The sequence below is a fragment of the Paramormyrops kingsleyae genome, chromosome 2, assembly GCF_048594095.1.
Source record: "Paramormyrops kingsleyae isolate MSU_618 chromosome 2, PKINGS_0.4, whole genome shotgun sequence".
NCBI classification, from domain to species: domain Eukaryota; kingdom Metazoa; phylum Chordata; class Actinopteri; order Osteoglossiformes; family Mormyridae; genus Paramormyrops; species Paramormyrops kingsleyae.
Window position 1 is genome coordinate 7889061 of NC_132798.1, and position 22599 is coordinate 7911659.

Genomic DNA, 22599 nt, shown 5'->3' on the forward strand with positions numbered 1-22599 from the left:
TACTGAGCCTTGGGCAAGTGACTTTGGTCAAGGCATCAACCTAACAGAACCCCCCCCCCCCCCCTGCATAATGCTGGTCTTAAAATGTAGGCCTACAGCGATCTGGGAACTGTGCATCTTCACTCTCTTCCTTTGTGTGCTGTTATAACTACAGGTGTTAGAGAAAATCTCTACTTGAGCGAAGCAGTCACTTAATCAAAAATCCAGTCTCATGATATTCCACCCACATCCACAGCCTTAAACCTGAAGTGCATAAATATTTTACCAGATTTCAGTTTTAATACTTTTCGACCCATAAAAATGAAACAAGCAAAATTAACAAATCACAATAAATGCCAACATAAAAATGTGTGACATTGACACACCAACGAATAGACACAACCGACAAGGAATTACTGCATAGTAAACATAACAGGAGGGTGTTTATCAGGGAAGAACCAATGGCAGCAAATCAGAAACTTGGGTAACATTTTACTCAAGGCCAATTTTTAGCAATTTATAAACACATTCATACCAAATAATAATGCATTCATTAAGCATTATAAACATGACTATAAATATTTATCAAAATTATGCCTTTATCCTTAATGTTTCTACCAACCATTATAATGCATTATTAGGGAATCTAAAGTGCATTGTGGATGAAAGCTTCATAAGGCATTCATAATACATAATAAACATGGCTATAATGTGTTATGCCTTTTTATAGATATTTATAGCTGTGTTTATAGTGCTTTATGGCTGCATTATAATCCATTATGAATGTGCTTATAAAATATTATAAATATGGCCTTAATAAATTGTTACTGGAACTTGCATATAGAAAATTCAACACTGATTGCACCTGGTTCTTTAAATTGCATTTGGATAGATGATGGCTTTGTCATTCAAAAATTATGCTATAATTGCATAACAGCAATCCATCCATGTTAAATTGAGGCTTATAATAATGGATGAATGATTTGCTGGATTTACCAGAAAGTGAAAAAAAACACTTGACACTCCCATATTAGATAAAAGCAGAATATGAAAAGAATATTCATAGGAATATTGAAAGTAGTTGGTATTGTTTCCAGCTGCAGAGGAAAGCTAGACTGTCTTTCTCTGTTTCCTTTTGCCGGAGCCTGGTCATGAAAACAGGAAATGCCATAAGTCACACGAATGCTTTCTAAGATCCCGTAGTCAAGTCAACAATCGTTTCAAGGAAAAAAAGGGAAGGATTTCAAACTACACACTACAAATTTGGCTACCAAGACAATAACATCACATGTTTCTAACACTCTGTAAACTCTTGTCCTTTCATGTATTAGAATTTTCCTTTTTCTTCAGGCCTAACTTTATCGCCTGTTAAATTATAGCTTTCCTGGATACACCATTCCTTCACTCCCACAGGGTTGACATTTCTTGGGATTTGTATGTTGGGGGGTTTTAAAGGGATCTGCTGAGCTGTGATTTATGGGCCAGTCAGGTGAAGACCTGCTCTGATCAAGGGCATGAAACACCTGAAATACCAAAAACAAAACAAAATGATCAATTTCCTGAGAAATTTTATACGAGGAGTGGATAGAGATGTGTTTTCCTGTTAGTGAAGTAGTCATTAAGCCAATTTGCGCAACCATTTGTTGTTGAAGCACCCCACTGGAAACGCCAGTCTGCTGGGACCTTCACAATATGCCAGACAGACTAATCCAATCAAAGAAGCAATAATCTCTTCCAAGAAAGACCCATGACCAGAGACCAGCTGGAAAAAACATGGATAATGGATAATATATTTACATTAACACAGGCAGAGTATTAAGCTTTTTTGACGTTTCTTAATATCTCTTTAAAATTATGGAAATAATTCAGCTTCTACTATAAGTACTACTGGTTAAGATCCAAAAACCTCCAGTACTGATTTACATTAATTGTCATCACATGTAATTTCTACTCATTGTGCCAAAACCACAGAACATTCTTCAAGTCAGATGTGACAGAATGTGATGACAGAATTTGACCATGGTTTCATGCTAATATAGCTGTTTGTAGCGAGACAAGACTTTGCGATGGGCTCTTCTGTCTCAGCTACAATGGGGTAATCAGTGAAGAGACAGAAAACTCTGCTTAATCCTGTGCATCCCCGTGAGGAGATGCTGTTGCACGTGGAAGAAGGGGCCTCAGTTGTGGTTCAGTTCCATGTTCAAGGCTGAGGTGCACCTACCCTAAACTGCCCTCCGGCCAAAATTACTTCCAGAAAAGTAAAGTAGACCACATCCCAAGGTCTGATGTAGGCCATATATTGAAGAGTCTTTAGGGGAATCTGTGGGCATAGGGGGGGATCTCAGCTCTGCTCTATTCGAACATGGAAAATAAGTTACAGCATTGCAAACACTGCCAAACTGAGTTCAAGCAATCAGAGAGGAGGAACGGACCCAGGTGGTGAAACATCTCAGGTCTGACTCTCCATCCAGCGTGTGAATTTCTCCTCTCTCTTTTTATGCCTGCAGGAGGATGAAGAAGACGAGGCTCCGAAAAAAAAGTGGCCCACGGTGGATGCTTCCTATTACGGGGGCCGGGGGGTTGGTGGGATTAAGAGGATGGAAGTAAGTCAGGGGCAGGCACGATAACAGCCCCGTCCTTACAATGACAGATAATCATCTCACAGCACTTACCGAGGAATCGTCGCTCAACTATATTAACACCTTACTGTAGTTTTTGTTTCTGACAGTGTTATAAAACACTTTTAACCGCATCCAAAACTGCACTGCAGTCTTCAATGCCCCCCCCCCGCCGCCAAAGCTAAAGTGTAACTTCAACACAGCTATGATTTAGCTCCTATGCTATTGGAACTTCAGTGCCGCATTTAATCTTGCCAAAGCTACAGCGCAGCCTCAGTACAGCATACGGCCGTGATTTACACTCCGCACATTTTCAGCATCACAGCTGCAATATATGCCACCAATAGACTATTCCCTCTCCCCGTCCGCGACTCTGCTATACCGTACGCTATGGAAATGTGCCTGCTTTGTTGACACAATGACCCCTCTACAGCGCCACCCTGCTTATGACTGCCACCAAAATGACACCTAATCTCCACCTTTCTCCGTGGGCTGTAATCCCACAAGATGGCTCCATATAGTAATTTCAGGCCAAGTCCACATACTGTACTGTACCCCATCAATCACATTATGGCTTATCTGCTGCATGGCTCACAGACACAGATTTTCTTCCAGTCTACCACTGCCCATTGTCCACACAAATATCAGCCGCGATGACATCACTGCAATTAACTGGTAACAATTCCTCGACAATACAGGTTGCTCCCACAGTCCACAGCTACGATTGGCTGATTTTGTTGGAAGCGCGTGCCTCTCCAGTGACTGTGCGTGTCTCACATCGAGGTGCGCTGGGGAGAGAAGGGCTCCACGGAAGAGGGCGCCAAGCTGGAGAAGGCCAAGAATGCTCGCGTGAAGATGCCAGAGCAGGAGTTTGAAGAGCCCTCCGCCCGCACCCTCAACAACGGCATGCACAAGCCGCGCGAGCTCCGCAAGTGGTACTCTCCGATCAAGGTGCGCCGCCCATCCCGTCGCCGTCTTGGGACCCAGATCCCGGCTGCTGTAGTTTCCGTATCGACGGGGCAGATTATCCCGAAGCCCAGCAGTGCAGAGAGACCAGGAATGAGTTAACGGGCCTTTTCATAAGTACACAGTCAGCTGGGGATTGTTAATAGAAACCAGATATGAACTGGACTGACCTGAGGAAGGCTGCAGCAGCAAAACTAGCGGTTTTCAGAAGAAAAACAGATTCTTTTGTGTCGTTTTTTTTTTTTTTTTCCCTTCTGCCCCAAATACTCAACCACCCCCACAACGACACCCCCAATTGATCACTGGAGCCATGGAGAATTCTAAGTGAGCAAACAACTCTTTAAAAAGGATCCTGGAGAGGAAACACGGATAAATTAGGTCAGATAAACTAAAGGAGAACAAACTTTAAAAAAAAATAAAGCGCATAAAAGTCTTTACAACATTAAAAAGCACCAAACTGCAGTTATCCGTGATGAACCTGGATCAGTGGAGAAAACGTTTCATATTACCACTGTCCTGCCTCTCCTGCCATTTTTCCCCTCGGATGACATTCTTTGGAGTTGTAGCAGACATGGTGATTGCTCTGGCGTGGCCACTTGGCCAGGATATAGATGACACACGAACCATTACTGAAAAGCAGAGAATTATCCGCAGTGAATCTCACACAGCATGAGAATGCTTCCTCAAAATCCCCGGTTTCTTCATATGGTTCCTTTTTTTTGGGTGATTTGTGAAATAAAATAATTTCAGCAAATAGATCATATGAAGAAAGACAGTTGATTGGGGCATGACAGCAGAAACATGACTGTAGTGCATGTTTAAGGAATTCTGATCAGTGCTGGAGACTAAGCACTATTTTTTTACTGGAATTGGACAGAAACAATTCTGTGCAACAGTAGGCTATTTTTTGCACAGTAGATTTATATTTCCTCAGAAAACAATTTAATATTAGAATATACTCAAATTAACAGTAACATCATGAAAAATAACAATGTTCTCCAGACAATTACTGATATGTTGTTGAATGACTAGCCAGATCTCTCCTTGGTATTTGTTAAACTTTCACCAGCAGCTCACTTAACTTAATTAGTTCAATAGCATGATGAGGTATTGCTTAACCAAACATGGCATGCTAGTGATCAACAAATACATGGGCAAATTGGATCGTAACAAAATCTGGGGTGAGGTTTTGAAATTGTTAAGCTTTGACAGGCACAATATTATAGTTTTACAGCAACACAGAGATCATCTAAAACATCATTTTCTTTGACGGCCCTAGACTTTCACACAGCATGAGGCGTAAAGTTCAGGTCCAGAAAGTAGAAATCCAGACTAAGGTTTTGTTTCAACCAACCTATTGAGTATAAAGAGTCACAGTCACAGAGTACTCAACTGTTTGGTTGAAACAAAACCTTGGTCTGGATTTCCACTTTCTGGACCTGAACTTTACGCCTCTGCAGCACAGTATGCGTATATACAGAATGTCTGCCTGTTTGCCGAGATGGCAGGAGATTTCATCCAGGGCTACGAAGGTTCGACAGAAGTCTGATGATCCAGTGGCTGAGCCTGTCCCCCTTCTGCTGTCTCTGCAGGGGAAACTGGACGCCTTGTGGGTCCTCCTGAGGAGGGGCTACGACCGCGTGTCGGTGATGCGACCTCAACCTGCAGACAAGGTACCAGCAGCCTCCACTAACCGTAAACCACTTATTAGCTCCAGTTAACGGACAAACTAGTATGGAGTAAGTCTAATAGCATGAAACACCAAAACCTACTCCAGGACTGTGGGACGGCCTTACAAATAGGCATTTATCTTGCCCTGAAATCAACATCAGATTATAGGAATGAAAAGCCAGAGCAGAGGAAACTGCAGAGAAAACTGAGATCTCAGCAGGATATGGAACACAGTGCGACACGCCCAAAATCGATATGTACCTTGGAAATTTCCGACCAGTACGTCAGGTGATTAGAAAAGGTTCGGCTTTGGTCGGGCACTTCACTTTCACTCCAGGTGCAATTAGGACATGCGTTTATTTCTATGAGCTTCCAAAGTACAAATTTAGAGAATGTAGGGGACCAGCCCCAGGTCTGTAACGCTGCTGGTTACCCCTCAGGTCATATGTGCCTTTTAGAGAGATACTCCACAGCCGGGGGGTATGCAGGTCATTGCTGCATCTCCCTAATTAGATTACGACACAAACGTCATCCCGAAAACCAGCTTACACACCGGCCCTCTGCGGAAGAGATTGTCCTATAAGTAAAGCAGCGGCCACCGGAGAGGATGCACGCCTAGACGTGCAGGGCTTGCTTTATGCCCCCGTGCCACCAGGGCCACAAAATAACAAGCCCAACTTACAGAGCACCTACATTCTCCTTGATCAAATCCAGAATCCAGCCCAGTTCCTAAAAGACTCAAAACCAGATTCCAACCCTGTCTTAAGGGGATTGAATGCCTGGGCATATAAAGCTCCATTTTATGATGTAATAAAGCACGGAAAGTTGTGCGGAGCCACTTATTCTGCACCCCAGAAGTAAATAATTAAATTTATTTCACCTACTTGGCTAAAAAAAAAAAAAAAGATGATAAAAATTGAAGTTCGGCAACATGACGTTCATTTGCATATCGTAATTTAACAGACAGTTCTGCAGAGTAGGTCACGGGTCAGTTCAAATACCAGTATCAATCAACCAAAGGCCACAGTCACTGAACGCAGTAAGCGGTGCATAACTTACGTCACAGTCTTACATGAGATGTGCAAAGTGACGCAGAAGTTACTTGCGAACCATTGTGCCGTTAACATTTACTGAAAGGCAGTGAGTCATGAAATAAAGCCCTAGTGCCATAATGAAACCTGACGAAAGTCAAGTACGGACATTTGGGCAGCAGGATTCCGGCTTCTACAAAGTTAGTGCCTTCGAAACTTTGCCGGCCGCGGTGGTACTCTGCGCCGAACCGCCAGCTGCGGCACTCAGACAGCACAGCTCACTGGCCCACAGCTGTTTCCAATAAAGTGCGTACAGGCGCAGAGGCTTCTGGGAAGGCATGTGGTGAGCTGGCATCCAGAAGAAATAGGCTGTCCATGCTGCTCCTGATTGGAGGAATGCACTGTAGTCTGCCCCAGTAATAAAGGGAGCTCAATTATCCCTCTCCCCTCTCCACCACCCCAATCCTGCTGCCAGAATGAGGCAAACGCTGGACATCCACATTAAGGCACGTACTGTTTATAATTCCCACAGGGATTTAGGCTGTGAGCTCTGTTTTTGGCTCCGGGGTGCAGGGTGATGGCTGACTGGGGTGTATACTCCCTGTCCTAAGAATTCCAGCCCGAGTGTTTATAAAGTTCTTTCTTCGCCACTCAGCCTTGCCCAACGCGTCCAAAATGAATCATTCGAACCTTAAACCATGTTGCCTGCACTCACTGACGTTTTCAGGCTGCTGAGATGTTAACTTCTACTGAAAACCAGAGAATGGAACGATGTAAAAATCATGAGCTTCTGGGCAGTCATGCCTTTGATTTGTTGATTTGGTTATTTTTGCTGATATTTCTCTAAAATTCCTGAACCTCCTCCTTCCAACTCCTTTACATTCTCTTCCCCAGCTGCCTTCTAATGCTTGCGACTCTGAGAATGTAACCTTTATGACAGATCAGTCTTCACTCGGAATTATATAAAACTGTCAAGTAGGTAAAGATCCACACACCAGCGTCCCAAATGTATAATGTGGGAAAACTACAGCCTCATCTCCTCAAAGATGCCTCATGATGATGGAGAAAAGAAATAGTGAGAAGCGTGGAAACAGCAGCTTTGATTGTTTGTTTGTACTCAGATGTGCTAGAATGTCACTGTGCATGACAGAAGCTGGGAATGAAGCTTCAAAAAGTGGACTTTTTTTCCAGTGGTGTTCTATGACATCATCACCACACCTGAGTAAAACCGATCATCAATATCCTGTAGCTGTGAAGCTCATTGAACACAGCTGGTGCTTAATGTTTGATATATGAAGACAAGGTGGAGGAAGGTCAAGCTGGCAGTTGAGAATGAAAGAAAATACGAGTGTTAAATCTTCCAGAAGATATGGTACCAGGGAAAAGGAAGGAGTCGTGGGAGCAGGGAAGGAGTTTGCGTTGAAGGAGCAAGGGGTGGGGGAGAGGTAAAGAGGAGACTGGAACTGAGAAGGACATGCAGTCATGGTGAAGTCAGGAGCTCATCCACTCTGGGTAACTATCTGAGCAAAGTAGGACTAGATCAGTCATCAAACTAGAGTATGAAAGGTTCACTTATGAACAAATAATACTAAACAGTTTCAGGTAAAAGTTCCTCTTGGTGAAGCTGTTCATTAGCACATAGGCAGGCTGGAGCCCACTGTACTTATTCAGTAAACAAGCTTCCTCTGGATGCTATTAAATCCCCAAGTCAGGGCACCGGAAGATCTTTATGGCTTCCCCCATATCAATAAAGTAGCACAAGGGGGTGAAGCTGATCTAGTGAAAGCGCTGCCCCTTTATCCTCTTCCTAATACAGCGCCGTACCTTGTTATGGAAACATCTCATGATATACGACTGACTAACAAACCTTTGGAGCTTTGAAACATTTCGTTTCCCTGAAAGGGGCCACACAATAAAAACATTTCTCTTGGCACAGCTTTGCTAACAAACATTATTACCTTGTATTTCCTGCAAACCCTCATTACACAGGTCCCTGACCTTGGTCAGCTGTGGCTGTAGGGTACGCACGTCTTATTTGCCTTATTGAAGTAATTATCTAGACCCCGTGTTTCAGATACAAATCAGCGACTAATTAAAATGTATTTTCTAACACCAGCATGAATCTGGGCAGAGGCTGGGCACCCTGCTTTATAGGTATTACACAATTGACGTTGCCTCCCTAACCTTTGGATATACCTCAAAGGTTTCTGAGTCACTGTAAAGCAATCTCTGCTTTAACGGAAATGAAGGCCGGCTTTGACTTTTAAGGCTCACTCCAATGATAAACAGAAGAAAAAAAATAAAGTTCATAGCAACGGAACTGAAAGAACGCAACAAATTACAGGAAGGCTATAGTATTATACCTCAGAGGGAGGTATTTTTACCTGAACTTCTCTAATAAGGCGTGCAGCTGTGTAAACGGGTAAAGGTGTACAATACGGATATCCCACCTCCATGGTGTGCAGAACTGACTTGTCTGATCCTCTCTTCAGAACTCATGCAATCACTCCCATGAGTTACACTGTAAACTCAGAAAACATCCCACCCTTGAAGTTGTAGATATGGACCTCAGCACCACTATAAACCAGCTTCACTTCCTTGCAGCAAACCCAGTGGCAACAAGTAGAAAATCCAGGTCTTAGTAGCACAGGAACCTAATTAATTCAAACAAGTACCTCCTGAAACCCCAGCTGAGAGTGACGCTTTCCCATTGGTCGTACTGCTTGGTACTGAGTGTAAGTCAGTCGGCATTATGTGTGTGGATGTGAAATATCGTAGTATCGGTATTTAAGAACGCTATTCCAAATATATACCATTAAAACGAAAGCTTTTAAATTACGAGGATAACATTCGATATTGGGCATCATTCAACGCTTTGTTCTTCAAGATAAACACAATTTTTGTAGTTAATTCACAACTGACTCGGAAAACAGGTAGATAAGGAATGGTAGAGCAAGCAGATGGTAGAAATCTTAAAGATGCAGATCAAAAGGGCTGGTCCTTCCACAAGAAGTCGATCCAAAGTCATGTTTAAGGGAAAAAAGTAGGGCTATTGGATTCTCAGACTTCCCGTGTTTTCACACGAACATCTGGTGCTGCGATCTAAGCGTCTCCATTTTCCAGGACCAGGAGAGCCGAGGCTTTAAGAGGCCAGTATAGTTTCTCACCAGTCTGCTCTGAGGCCAGCTGGATAGGAGCACAGTGTTCAGGGCCTGCTGTGGAACCAGGGCTGGGAAGGTTATTTATGAAATGTAGTAGGTTACAGATTACTAGTGACCCTGTAATAAATAGGCACGTGCTGTGCCATACAATGGGGCTGTAATAAATAATGTAACTATTTTGATTACTTTATCAAAGTAATATAACTTTCTACATTTGATTACTTTTCTAACAAATGTTTTGAATTGGCCAGAAAAGCTGCGAGTATCAGCGACTTTGCTGACCCGCGTTGTCTGGAAATGTGCCAAGAGAAGGTGAAAAGACACAAAGCAGCAAAATGAATGTTATGTGCTTCAAGCTTTTTGCCAAAACGAATATAATTGGATGTGACCCCTTTGTAATCATAAACATTTTGAGTAATAACCATGATTCAATTGCATATTTTTTCTCAGTAACTGTAGTGGATTACAGTTACATTTACTTTGTAATTTAATTACGTATCGCCGTTACATGTAACTAGTTACTCTCCAGCACTGCTTGGGACTTTGAGGGAAAGCGGCCAGCCGGCGGATTTACTCGTGTGTATTTCTGGTTTTGGTTACACTGTTCATGTCCTCAAATCCCCCTCAGCAGACAGACGAGCTCACAGATTTGCCGGCACGTTCAGTCCCAGTGGGGCTGTTTGCTCATGCAGATGGGATGTCATCTTAGCCAGTCAGCTGCTCTATTTGCACAAATATCTGGCCACACCTTTAACACATGTCTAACGATGTCACCACATGTCTAATGATGTCACCACATGTCTAATGATGTCACCACATGTCTCATTGCAGGGACGCTGCATCAACTTCACCCGGGTGAAGTCCAACTCAGCGCCACGCTACCCGGTGTACAATCACCATTCTACCCCCATCTACAACCCCTCCGAGGACTGCAATCCGCCTCCACCCCAGGGCATGTTGCCCCCCCCACCTCAGAGCCCTCCCTCTTCTCCTTCATCCATTTTTTCCCCCTCATTGCCACCTCTGCCCCCGACGCCCCCTCCTGTTTCCATCACTCCGTCACCTGCAACCACCCCTCCTCCTTACACTCCACCCCCCACACGTGCCCTGCCCCCAACCACTCTGAATCTGCCCCTGCCTCCTGCTCCAGCATCTCCCCCACCCCCTGCCCTTTCTAATGGCCACCTCCCTCCACCTCCTCAGGCCCCGCCTCCTGGCAGAGCCCCGCCTCCTGCCCGCCCCCCGCCGCGCCCCTCCTTCTAATTCCACTTTGTTAAAGGGGAAGGACACAGCTTCCATAGACTGTTTAGTGGAACATCTGCAGCAGAATTAGAAGGTCCCAGTTGCTCTCCCCATGCATTCCCGTCGCCTCCTCCAGAGACCCAATTCCCTTTTTGTCAGACCACTACCAGCCAGGCCTTCTACAAGGTCCCCTTCCTTAACATTTACAAAAGCAAACAGAGGGGGGCACTTTCCGCTTCTCCACAGGAACACAAAACAGGTCCTCTAGTCTGTTCCTCTTTTTGGACCAAACCAGCTTCTGGATAAACATGAACAACATGATGCTGTGCATTATGCCATTCCACCGACAGTCAGCTCCTTCATATTCTTTTAGACCTTGTGTACATGTGTAAATAGTAACAATGCTTCCTGTGCCTTTCCCTGTCGCGTCTGTGTGGAGCGCCGTGAGTCCTGGGGCTTCCCTCGTTCCAGTCTCGAAAAGAATGGGATTTCGTCACCAGGACAACCTTCTTCACGCAACTGCTATCCTTGGTCATCATTAGCTTTTGCTCTTTATAAAACAACCTGTCAAATCTATTAGGGCATTATAAATGTGTTTAAGGTAGAGAGGCGGAGAAATGTGTGAGAGTGTGGTCTGGTTGGTCTGTGCCTCTCGGTCTGCTTGCTCTTATAGCAAAGATCACCTGGAACTCTGTGTGTACAGAGTGATGTCAAAATAGGATCATACCTCACCTAAGTCATTGAGCTGACGAGTGAGCGGATGATGTAGGTGAGATGAGACCCCGTGTGGGGGGGGGGGGGGGGGGGGGGGGGGGGGGGGAGAAGGCAGCAGCATACAAGCTCATGCACAGGCCAACAGTCTAGCCTCTTCAGGACTGTATATTGGTGCTTTTCAGACCTTATGTCATTTCGGGTTAGTCACTCGGACCAAGACATGTAGACCAAAGCACCTTCTGGATATAAGGGGTCTAGTTTTACAGTGCATTTTTCAAATAGCCAGTTAATAAGGACTATCCCAGTGTCAGACTACAATGCAGACTAGATGGGCTGAAAAGGACAGGATTGAGAAAAGGTATGCAAAAGAGAACCAAACATAGGCTTCTCTTAAAGGGTTCTTCTTGGGCAATCACGCCAATGAAGCTGATTCTGTTGGGTTTTCCTAGTAATCCTAAGTATGTGTGTGTGCCTGTACATATGTGACTGAGTGTCTCTGTTTCTTGCTTTTTTATACATATGTATAAATATATATAAAAGGTTTTACATTCTATTGTTGAATTTTGTATCATATATCATTTTGAATAGACTTTATTACAAAATATTTTTAGCACAGAAGGTGACTGAGATGTCTAATGAGTTTCGATCGACCCCAGGTCTGACTCAAAAGCCAAGGGCTGACTGGATTGCGTAGGCTTTTTCAAAACAAAGTTGTATATATTGCAAATTATAATTTCATTTATTGTACAACTTCCTATCATCTTTGTTCATAAATTCCTGAGTCCCATTCAGTTTCATAGTTTTCCCATTTATAAATTATTGTGAAGCCTAAAGCATCTCACGGCTGTGTATGGTGATGTCAAGCTGAGCTTGTCCGAATCTCATTCCTCACTGTCGTTGTAGCTGCTGTGATGAAGTTCATGTTGTGTTGTGTCATTAAAAAGGAGTTGCTAGACAAGTGCGCTCCAGTCTTGGCGTCGTACCGTGACAGTCGGGGCCTGTGGTGGGGGAGCGGGGGGGGGGGGGGGGGGTGTGATCTGAATCCATACTTTTCATGCTGTCGCTCACGGATATTAGCGACACGGCCATGTGAATGCAGAGCCATGGCTTCAGAAGCCCCGCCCACCCCTCAGTAAAGAGCCTATAGAAAAGTCGAAGCATACGAGCCAATCACAGTGCAGAGCCATGGCTTCAGAAGCCCCACCCATCCCCCAGTAAAGAGCCCACAAAAACTTTAAGGCTTACGGGCCAATCAGAGTGCAGAATGTTGTAATAGGTAAGAGTCCAAACTCTTAAAAGAGATCCACATCAGAGACAGACAGCTCTACAGCTGCATCATAAATTGACTTAATATTTAATGTATTTGGAAAAGCTGGAATTATAAAGGCATTTTTCACAAAAAAATAATGTAATCCTTCTAGACATATGGTAAATATAAGGCAGAAAATCACATCAGTGCTATATTTTAAATAAGTAACCAATGCAAAGCTATTTTCTTTTAATCTAAGACATACAGGGTCAAGATTTAACTTGATCTCAAAATAAATGCGGCAGGAAATATTTGCAGACATGAGACAGCAATATTCGCTTTACAGGAAAGAAGCTCTTCTAAACCAGAGGATCTGCACCTATAACTGAGCCACGACAAACGGTGGGAGGGATGGGGGCTCAGCGGCTAAGCTTCTGTACTGGAAGGTTGCAGGTTCGAGCTCCGGCAGAACAGTGACATGTCCGTGGGCCTTTATCCTCAGCCCCACGGGCGCTGCACGCTGGCTGACCCTGCGCTGTGACCCCCCCCCCCCCCCAAAGCTTTCTCTCGCCTGAAAATGTGTCTCTGTGTCCCATGGAAAGTAAGATGGGGTAGGAGGAAAGTTTTAATTTCAATAAAAGTATCACTGTTCTATTCTATAAGGACGTCATTAGCAACCAGCAAACAGAGGGGGAGACAAACAGAACAAAAGATTTACAGTAATCACAGTTATCTGAATTCACACAAGCCAAGAGTCTCAGCACCCCAGACAGCAAAAGCATTTTCTTTCATGCGGCTCCCGATTCCATCCATGGAGCACCTTCCATAGATCCTCCGCCAGAACAATTTTACTCTCCAGATGAGATTTAATTCAGATCAGGCCTTCTGCTTATCCACAGTAAAGAAGCTGGAGATCCGCTGATGGAAAGCTGGCATTCAGCGAAGTGTTTCGAAGGAACGTTTTGGTAAACAGCAGTGTGTTTGGAGAGGGACACTCTACTGTATATTGGTCAGGATGGGCCATTTAAAGCTTTCTCCTAAACCCATCCAATAAAACGTTTTGCACCACAGAAACGTTAAAATATGGTTGTGCATGGTCAATAAGCAGGAAAAAGGAAAAACATGATGAAACTGCCTTTGATGTGCAGTAGGTTTCATGACTTGTGTTAAAATAAAAAATTAGGGTCTTTCAAGCCAGCTGTTTGAGGCAATGGATAGGGATAAATCTCCAGTGTTCGGGGCCCTGCGGCCTAAGCCACGCCCACCAGAGCATCACCCCCGCACACACCGCAACGTCACACACACCACGTTGTCACCCCCACACACACCGCAACGTCACACTCACACACACCATGCTGTCACCCCCGCACACACCGCAACGTCACACTCACACACACCACGCTGTCACCCCCACACACACCGCAACGTCACACACACCACGCTGTCACCCCCACACACACCGCAACGTCACACTCACACACACCACGCTGTCACCCCCGCACACACCGCAACGTCACACACACCACGCTGTCACCCCCACACACACCGCAACGTCACACTCACACACACCACGCTGTCACCCCCGCACACACCGCAACGTCACACACACCACGCTGTCACCCCCACACACACCGCAACGTCACACTCACACACACCACGCTGTCACCCCCGCACACACCGCAACGTCACACACACCACGCTGTCACCCCCACACACACCGCAACGTCACACTCACACACACCACGCTGTCACCCCCGCACACACCGCAACGTCACACACACCACGTTGTCACCCCCACACACACCGCAACGTCACACTCACACACACCACGCTGTCACCCCCGCACACACCGCAACGTCACACTCACACACACCACGCTGTCACCCCCACACACACCGCAACGTCACACTCACACACACCACGCTGTCACCCCCGCACACACCGCAACGTCACACTCACACACACCACACTGTCACCCCCGCACACACCGCAACGTCACACGCACGCACACCACGTTGTCACCCCCGCACACACCGCAACGTCACACTCACACACACCACGCTGTCACCCCCACACACACCGCAACGTCACACTCACACACACCACGCTGTCACCCCCGCACACACCGCAACGTCACACTCACACACACCACGCTGTCACCCCCGCACACACCGCAACGTCACACTCACACACACCACACTGTCACCCCCGCACACACCGCAACGTCACACTCACACACACCACGCTGTCACCCCCGCACACACCGCAACGTCACACACACCATGCTGTCACCCCCACACACACCGCAACGTCACACTCACACACACCACACTGTCACCCCTGCACACACCGCAATGTCACACTCACACACACCACGCTGTCACCCCCGCACACACCACAACGTCACACTCACACACACCACGCTGTCACCCCTGCACACACCGCAACGTCACACTCACACACACCACGCTGTCACCCCCGCACACACCACAACGTCACACTCACACACACCACGCTGTCACCCCTGCACACACCGCAACGTCACACTCACACACACCACGCTGTCACCCCTGCACACACCGCAACGTCACACTCACACACACCACGCTGTCACCCCCGCACACACCGCAACGTCACACTCACACACACCACGCTGTCACCCCTGCACACACCGCAACGTCACACTCACACACACCACGCTGTCACCCCCGCACACACCGCAACGTCACACTCACACACACCACGCTGTCACCCCCGCACACACCGCAACGTCACACTCACACACACCACGCTGTCACCCCCGCACACACCGCAACGTCACACTCACACACACCACGCTGTCACCCCTGCACACACCGCAACGTCACACGCACGCACACCACGCTGTCACCCCTGCACACACCGCAACGTCACACGCACGCACACCACGCTGTCACCCCCGCACACACCACAACGTCACACTCACACACACCACGCTGTCACCCCCGCACACACCGCAACGTCACACTCACACACACCACGCTGTCACCCCCACACACACCGCAACGTCACACTCACACACACCACGCTGTCACCCCCACACACACCGCAACGTCACACTCACACACACCACGCTGTCACCCCCGCACACACCGCAATGTCACACTCACACACACCACACTGTCACCCCCGCACACACCGCAATGTCACACTCACACACACCACACTGTCACCCCTGCACACACCGCAATGTCACACTCACACACACCACACTGTCACCCCTGCACACACCGCAATGTCACACTCACACACACCACACTGTCACCCCTGCACACACCGCAACGTCACACTCACGCACACCACACTGTCACCCCTGCACACACCGCAACGTCACACGCACGCACACCACACTGTCACCCCTGCACACACCGCAATGTCACACTCACACACACCACACTGTCACCCCTGCACACACCGCAACGTCACACGCACGCACACCACGCTGTCACCCCCACACACACCGCAACGTCACACGCACGCACACCACACTGTCACCCCTGCACACACCGCAATGTCACACTCACACACACCACACTGTCACCCCTGCACACACCGCAATGTCACACTCACACACACCACGCTGTCACCCCCGCACACACCGCAATGTCACACACACCACGCTGTCACCCCCGCACACACCGCAACGTCACACTCACACACACCACGCTGTCACCCCCATATACACCACAACATCACATGCACGCACACAGGCCACGATGTCACACTCACGCGCACCGCAGCATCACCCCCTCTCATGCCACGATGTCACACTCACGCGCACCGCAGCATCACCCCCTCTCATGCCACGATGTCACACACCACTTTTAAACAGGCCATTATACAGTAAGTTAATGGAGGCTTAAGGGCCTCAAAGCTTATTTTTACTATATACTGCATCAATGTTGGCATAAATAATCATAAAGGAAAAAGGGCAGCTCCCCCCCATCGCCCTCAGGCACTTGATATTTACTGTAGGGTGTCCACTCCTGCAGGGATGCAGTCCGAGCCATTTAGGTAAAGTCATCACGTCTTTGACATTCTGCTCTCTTTTATATGTGCATAACAGCCTTATAAAAATCTATTTTTAGAGATGTGGTTTAAAAAAAAAAAAAAAACTCAGACAATTTCTCTCCACTTTTCAAAGCTATGCTTTTTTTAATATTACATACTGATGTAATCAGTCGATGAAGTTAATGAATCGCTATATTCTCTGTTTCTCATAAAATGTTGCTAAATTTTTATCACCTCAAGCAGATCAAAAGAATATTAAGAGTTTGTCTGAAAGAACAGTAACTGATCTGGGTAATTTGCCGTTTTCATTAAAAGCTAAGTGAGCATTAAGTACTTGGTGTGATCTGAATACAACATTATACAATGTATCGAATTGAACACAATGGGCAGGGCCTTTGAGAACAACACAAAGGAATGCCGAAATAACCTCTGGCATCTGTGTTCATTCCCAATACTAAAATCCCCATGACAAATGCTGATCATGTTCTTCACTTGTCACAAATTCTAAAGGCCATCAATAAATGGGATTTTTGTGATGTTTCTCAAATATATTGATACACACTATGCATGTCTCCTATTTAAAGGAGCCATACAATTCAGTTAAACAGTAAAACATCCTCCAGTTCTGAAAACTGTCCCTCTCCCTTCTGGACTTATTGTTTAGGAAGAGTCATAAAACCATTTCCTTCTGTCACATCTCCTGTTTCTCATCATCCGGATCCATTTCTGTTTTAACTTAAAAGATTGTCAGGTCATTGCAATGTACACACACACACACACACACACACACACGCAGACAGACACAGAGACACACCCACACACACACACTCAGAGACACACACACCCACACACACACACAGACACAGAGACACACCCACACACACACACACACACACCCACACACAGACACAGAGACACACCCACACAGACACAGAGACACACACACACACACACACACTCAAAGACACACACACCCACACACAGACACAGAGACAAACACACACACACACACTCACACACACACAGAGACACACCCACACAGACACAGACACACACACGTTTTGTACCTTTGTCAGTAGTCTCCATTCAATTCTTTGGGAAAAACCCTAATTTCAACAATGACAACCTTAACCCCTCCCCAGTCCTAGCCAACAAAACAACATACAAGAATTTTGACATTGCTAGTTTCTTGATTGAAGTCACAGATCTTTACAAAATTGAGTTTCCCTTTCCCCGCAATGTAAAATTAATAGGTTTTTGTCACATTGTGCCCCCACCGCCCCCCCCCCCCCCAAAACACACACTATTGATAATTTGAAGAGACCAATATACAGTACTTAACCACTTCTTTGCACTGCATAATGCACTCAGCGTACCTGAAGGAACCTGAGGGGGGACATTCAAACGCCAAAGACCCATACAGGACGGGGGCAGGGGGGGGGGGGGGGGCATTATAACGATTCAAGACGGCCAGAGTCAATTATTTACACTTTATGTACACTGAGGAAGCAAGATAACAGAGTTAGCAAAAGGAAGAAGCGGATTGCCTGTGTAGTGCTTATAAAATTCGGTGACACTTTACTTGAGGGGGCACAAATAATGTAACACTCTTACTGAATGTGTTAATTAACCAGAAACTAATTAACCAGTATTAATTATGTATTGATCCCATGATTAAATCAATAAGTTCATATATTTCATGTGGATAATATATTTGTTCATGATTTGTACTTGACTAGGCACTGAGATACTAAGTTACTAGTGCGAGTAAAGTGTCACCAAAAATTCTTTGTTTGGTAATCTGTTAAAAAAAAAGACCCACAACCCCAGAGGTGCGAGTCCTAACAACTTTTTCTGCCACATTTGACAGAGACAAAAGACTTAAAACCCCATGTTTCTTCAGATGTGCCTACAAACGTAGTTAATGGAACACAGTTACCTTCAAGAGGAAAAATATAGAAATCATACAGAGAGATGTACAGAATGGTCTGGGGCACTGTGAAAAGTTAACAGCATTGCCAACCATAATCAACACTGCCGCAGGGCATACAAGATCTCCAGCTCAGATTTATGATACACGGTTTGCAGCGGAATTCTCCACGTCAAGCAGCTGAGACGTTTATACTGGACACGACAGTCGTGAAGCCGAGCCGTGAATTAAGGGACTTGGAAGTAGTAAATGGGTGGAAATTTGTCAGATACTATTCATTAATAAGAGCTTCTCAAACAATTTTGGCTGAGCGAGCCAAAAATTAAAAAAATACTGCAAAAATGTAACTCTTTCCAGATGATATGGGCCACTCTGACCCTCAGTTTAATAAATGCAACTACTTGTCCAATAGATCACAGAAAAATATGCATCAAATAGTAAAAACAACATTTAAGATTTAGTGCTATGCTGTGAAAATGATAATTGCTCACATATTACCAAAAACACCTGCTCAGTGACCGCTGTATTTTGAATGAAGAGGTAACATAATCAATGAATTAATCCATCAATCCATCTATTCTAAGACAGGACATGTGGAACATGGAGCTTATCCCAAGTACCACAGGGCAGAAGCTTGGGGCACATTCTGGATGGTAGAGCTCTATTGGTTGATTTAAATATACATTAATCACATCTTTGAGTTTCAGAACAAGCCTAGGTAATAATACATAGGTTTTAATGCTTCAGAAAGCTAAAATATTAGAGAACTGATTAAAGTATAACTACAGTGTGCTGCGCAAACGGTCAAGCTTGCTTAGCAAGTCAACGCAGCATAGGACAGTGTCACTGGGGACTGTGACGAACGGGTGTGACACTGGGCACCTACAGCTGCTGGAGCACTCACTCATTCATAACAAGAATCAGAATAATAGCAAATGCATCTAGGACCGTGTTGCCTGATCCGGTCACTGGAGTCTCACACACAGTCCATATTTTTGGTCCAACCCAGGTTCCAGTAGGGAGCTGGAAGGGAGAAAATATGTGGACTGTCTGGCAGGGAGCAAAAATATCGATCAGCTGTGGGTCCCTCGAGGACCAGATTAGGCAACACTGATCTAGAGAGACACTGTCCATCATCATTCATCCTTACAGGGTCACTGTGAGGTTATACCAGGAAGCACAGGGTCCAAGATAGAAAACATGCTGGACAGCATTCCAGTCCATAGCAGGGCACACACACAAATCACACCTTATGACTATTTCACCAAACCAGACGTACATTTAGACGTTAATTTACAAGACATTAAACAAACCTGGTGTCTTATCATTGATATTGCCTGTCTAATGCCAAGGCCACTATAGCCCTCACATTGAATTTGTTCATTTTCTCCCCCTTTAACAGATTTAACAGGTTTTTAGGGTTCTTGAATTTTTGGTTCTGTTACAGACAGGCATGGTGAAGGACAGACGATCCACGTTGTGCCTCACAAAAACTGAACATTACTAAAAAGAATACAAGAAACCAAAAGGACCATGAGGGGTAAAAAAAAAAAAAAGAAAAGAAAAAAAAAATTAGGTAAATGACAAACACAAAGGCAGGGAGCAACACAAGAACAACCAAAGCGGTACAGCAGTGACCAGAAGGAAACAACAGCTACAGACACAATGACCAACTGAAGAGCAAAGCAAGAGGAGGCACATAAATACACAGATAATCAAGTTTGACAAGAAACAGGTGGGAACAGTTAACATTCAATAGAGACTAATAATACTGAGGAACAGGTGTGGGCAATCAGGGATCAAAGGGAGAGTAGAACAACAAGGGTAACTAAACAATGCTACAAACAATGAAACACAGGATTAACCCAAGAACCAGGAAGCAAATAACCTTAAATCATGACTCAAACCCATGACAAATTGTGGGGGGGGCTATCTTGACAGGTGCTAGGAGCTGGGAGGGAGCAAAAAACGTGAATGACAGTGAGTGAATAAATGTTGCATTTATGTCGCGCTTTTTAAGGTGCGTAAAGCGCTTTACAGAAGCAATGGGGAGCCATCAGTGTGGAGCCCCCACCTGGATGATGCGACAGCAGCCAGTCTGCACCAGTACGCTCACCACACAGTAGCTAAGGTGGCGAAGGGGTAGGAGAGATTTCACCAGTTAGATACAGGGGATGAATAGGAGGTCAGATTTGAAAGGGACACAGTGGGCAATTTTTGGGCAAAAATGTGGACTGTCTGGGCGTCTCTAAGGACTGTGCTGAGACAGACGAAGCTTGGTTAAGGCAATTGGGCCGTGTCACACGACAGCAGGACATACCCGTCCATATCAAAGTGCCAGTGTGTTTTTCTGGAGGTTTACAAGAGCGGATAGCAACTCTTTGGCTGAGGGGCTACAAGACTACCAGTCAGATGGCCCATCTTCTGTCATTTATATACCGGCTTTGTCCGGATTGGATTCGGAGCAGAAAATCCCCCTGGCCACTGCGCCGGTGTAAAGCAGGGCCCACAGTATGTGAGCCTTGACGAGGGACACTAGGTGGCAGGGCCCTCGTGCGTCCGACGTGGGGGGCGACCGGGATCACCGCAGCAGGCAGCAGAGCGGCAGCTGCACCTGTCACAGAGCCTCACCAGCAGGGTCCAGGCAGACAGCGCCAGGAAGGGGCAGGGATACGGAGCCACGGTTTGGGTTAAATTAACAACACCCTCATGGCCCCATATAGCGTCTCGGCAACATGAGCCCACAGATGCGAGAGAGACCCTTCTAGCAAAATCACCACCCAGACAGGGAGTGGTGCAGGATCTGAAGCCTGGATTCGTGTTGTTTACACCACCCTCTTATATGAGGGATTTAAATAGGGGCAGACACCTGATTAAATTAGGCTTGTGGTTCTCAAATTTAGTGCTGAGGGATCATTAGGGGGGGGGGGGTGCTGATTTTTGTTCCAGACAGAATCTTAATTAAGCTTCATTGCTGTGAATTAAAATCTAACCATGATTAATCCCAACGCTTGTTTTATTTTCACTCGTGATTTGCACAGCACAAACTAATTTTTAGTAGATTATTTAAGTACTTAGTAACTGCATGGCTAATTTATCCTCATTAAGTTGAATGGAACTTTTTTAACCATAGCTTGACGTTCCTAAATGAACCAAAGCAAAGTAACACATTTAACTTCCATTCACATTTGTAAATATCCCTAAAGGAGCTGTCATTTATAATCACCCGAAAAGCATAATCATAATCGTAACAGCTTGCAAAAACATCATTATGATTTTGATAGTAAAAATGACAGAATATAATGTGGTCCCCGGCATGATTTGCAAGTCGCTGGATTAGACTGATAGGATGAGAGAGAGAGAGAGAGAGAACCCAGTTTCATCAAATTCTCAGAATGAAAGGAATATCAAGCTAAAAAAAAACAAAACCACCACCCCCAAACACGCACAAATACATTAAAGTAGGAAACAGGTCAAAATATCTGGTCGCACTACATAACCATTTGGATGTTCAGACTTATCAATCCATCCATCCATATTCAAACCACTTGTCGGGTACAAGGTTACATGGATCCAGGAGCCTATAACCCCGGGTGAGATACTGGCCCATTTGCAGGGAGGGCAGAGTTCTCCGAGGAACCCCATGGAACACGGAGTGCACCCTATACTCCAGTCTTTCTCCTCCTCCCTTTTTTCTTAACAGAAACCCATGCTGTCGTTCCTCTTACCTTTCACAGAATTCTGCATGACACCAATCCATCAATTCATACAAACAGAGAGAATGTAAAAGGGAAGGATACCAATGACTGAGGACTGTAAATACCAGTTAGATAAGATTAAACTTTCAATTCAGGCAATGTGTTCCTACAAAAGCTAAATGAATCGCTGAGTAAAGACAGTAATATTGTCGGGGCCAAACCCCGATCAAAGACTTGAGAACTACAGCAGATGAATATCGCTCTGGTCGTCAGAGTGGCAGATATCACAT

At 45.6% G+C, this 22599-nt stretch overlaps 1 protein-coding gene across 1 annotated transcript in view; it reads left to right on the forward strand.

The window, feature by feature from the left end:
• The window catches only part of antxr1a (ANTXR cell adhesion molecule 1a), a 35158-nt gene extending 22818 nt beyond the window's left edge, over positions 1-12340 (forward strand). The window contains exons 15-18 of the mRNA XM_023802034.2: positions 2487-2582; positions 3381-3548; positions 5156-5236; positions 10258-12340. Coding sequence (XP_023657802.1) covers positions 2487-2582; positions 3381-3548; positions 5156-5236; positions 10258-10689 — 777 coding nt within the window. The 3' untranslated portion in view covers positions 10690-12340. The remainder of the gene's footprint in view (positions 1-2486; positions 2583-3380; positions 3549-5155; positions 5237-10257) is intronic.
• Positions 12341-22599: the final 10259 nt, after the last annotated feature.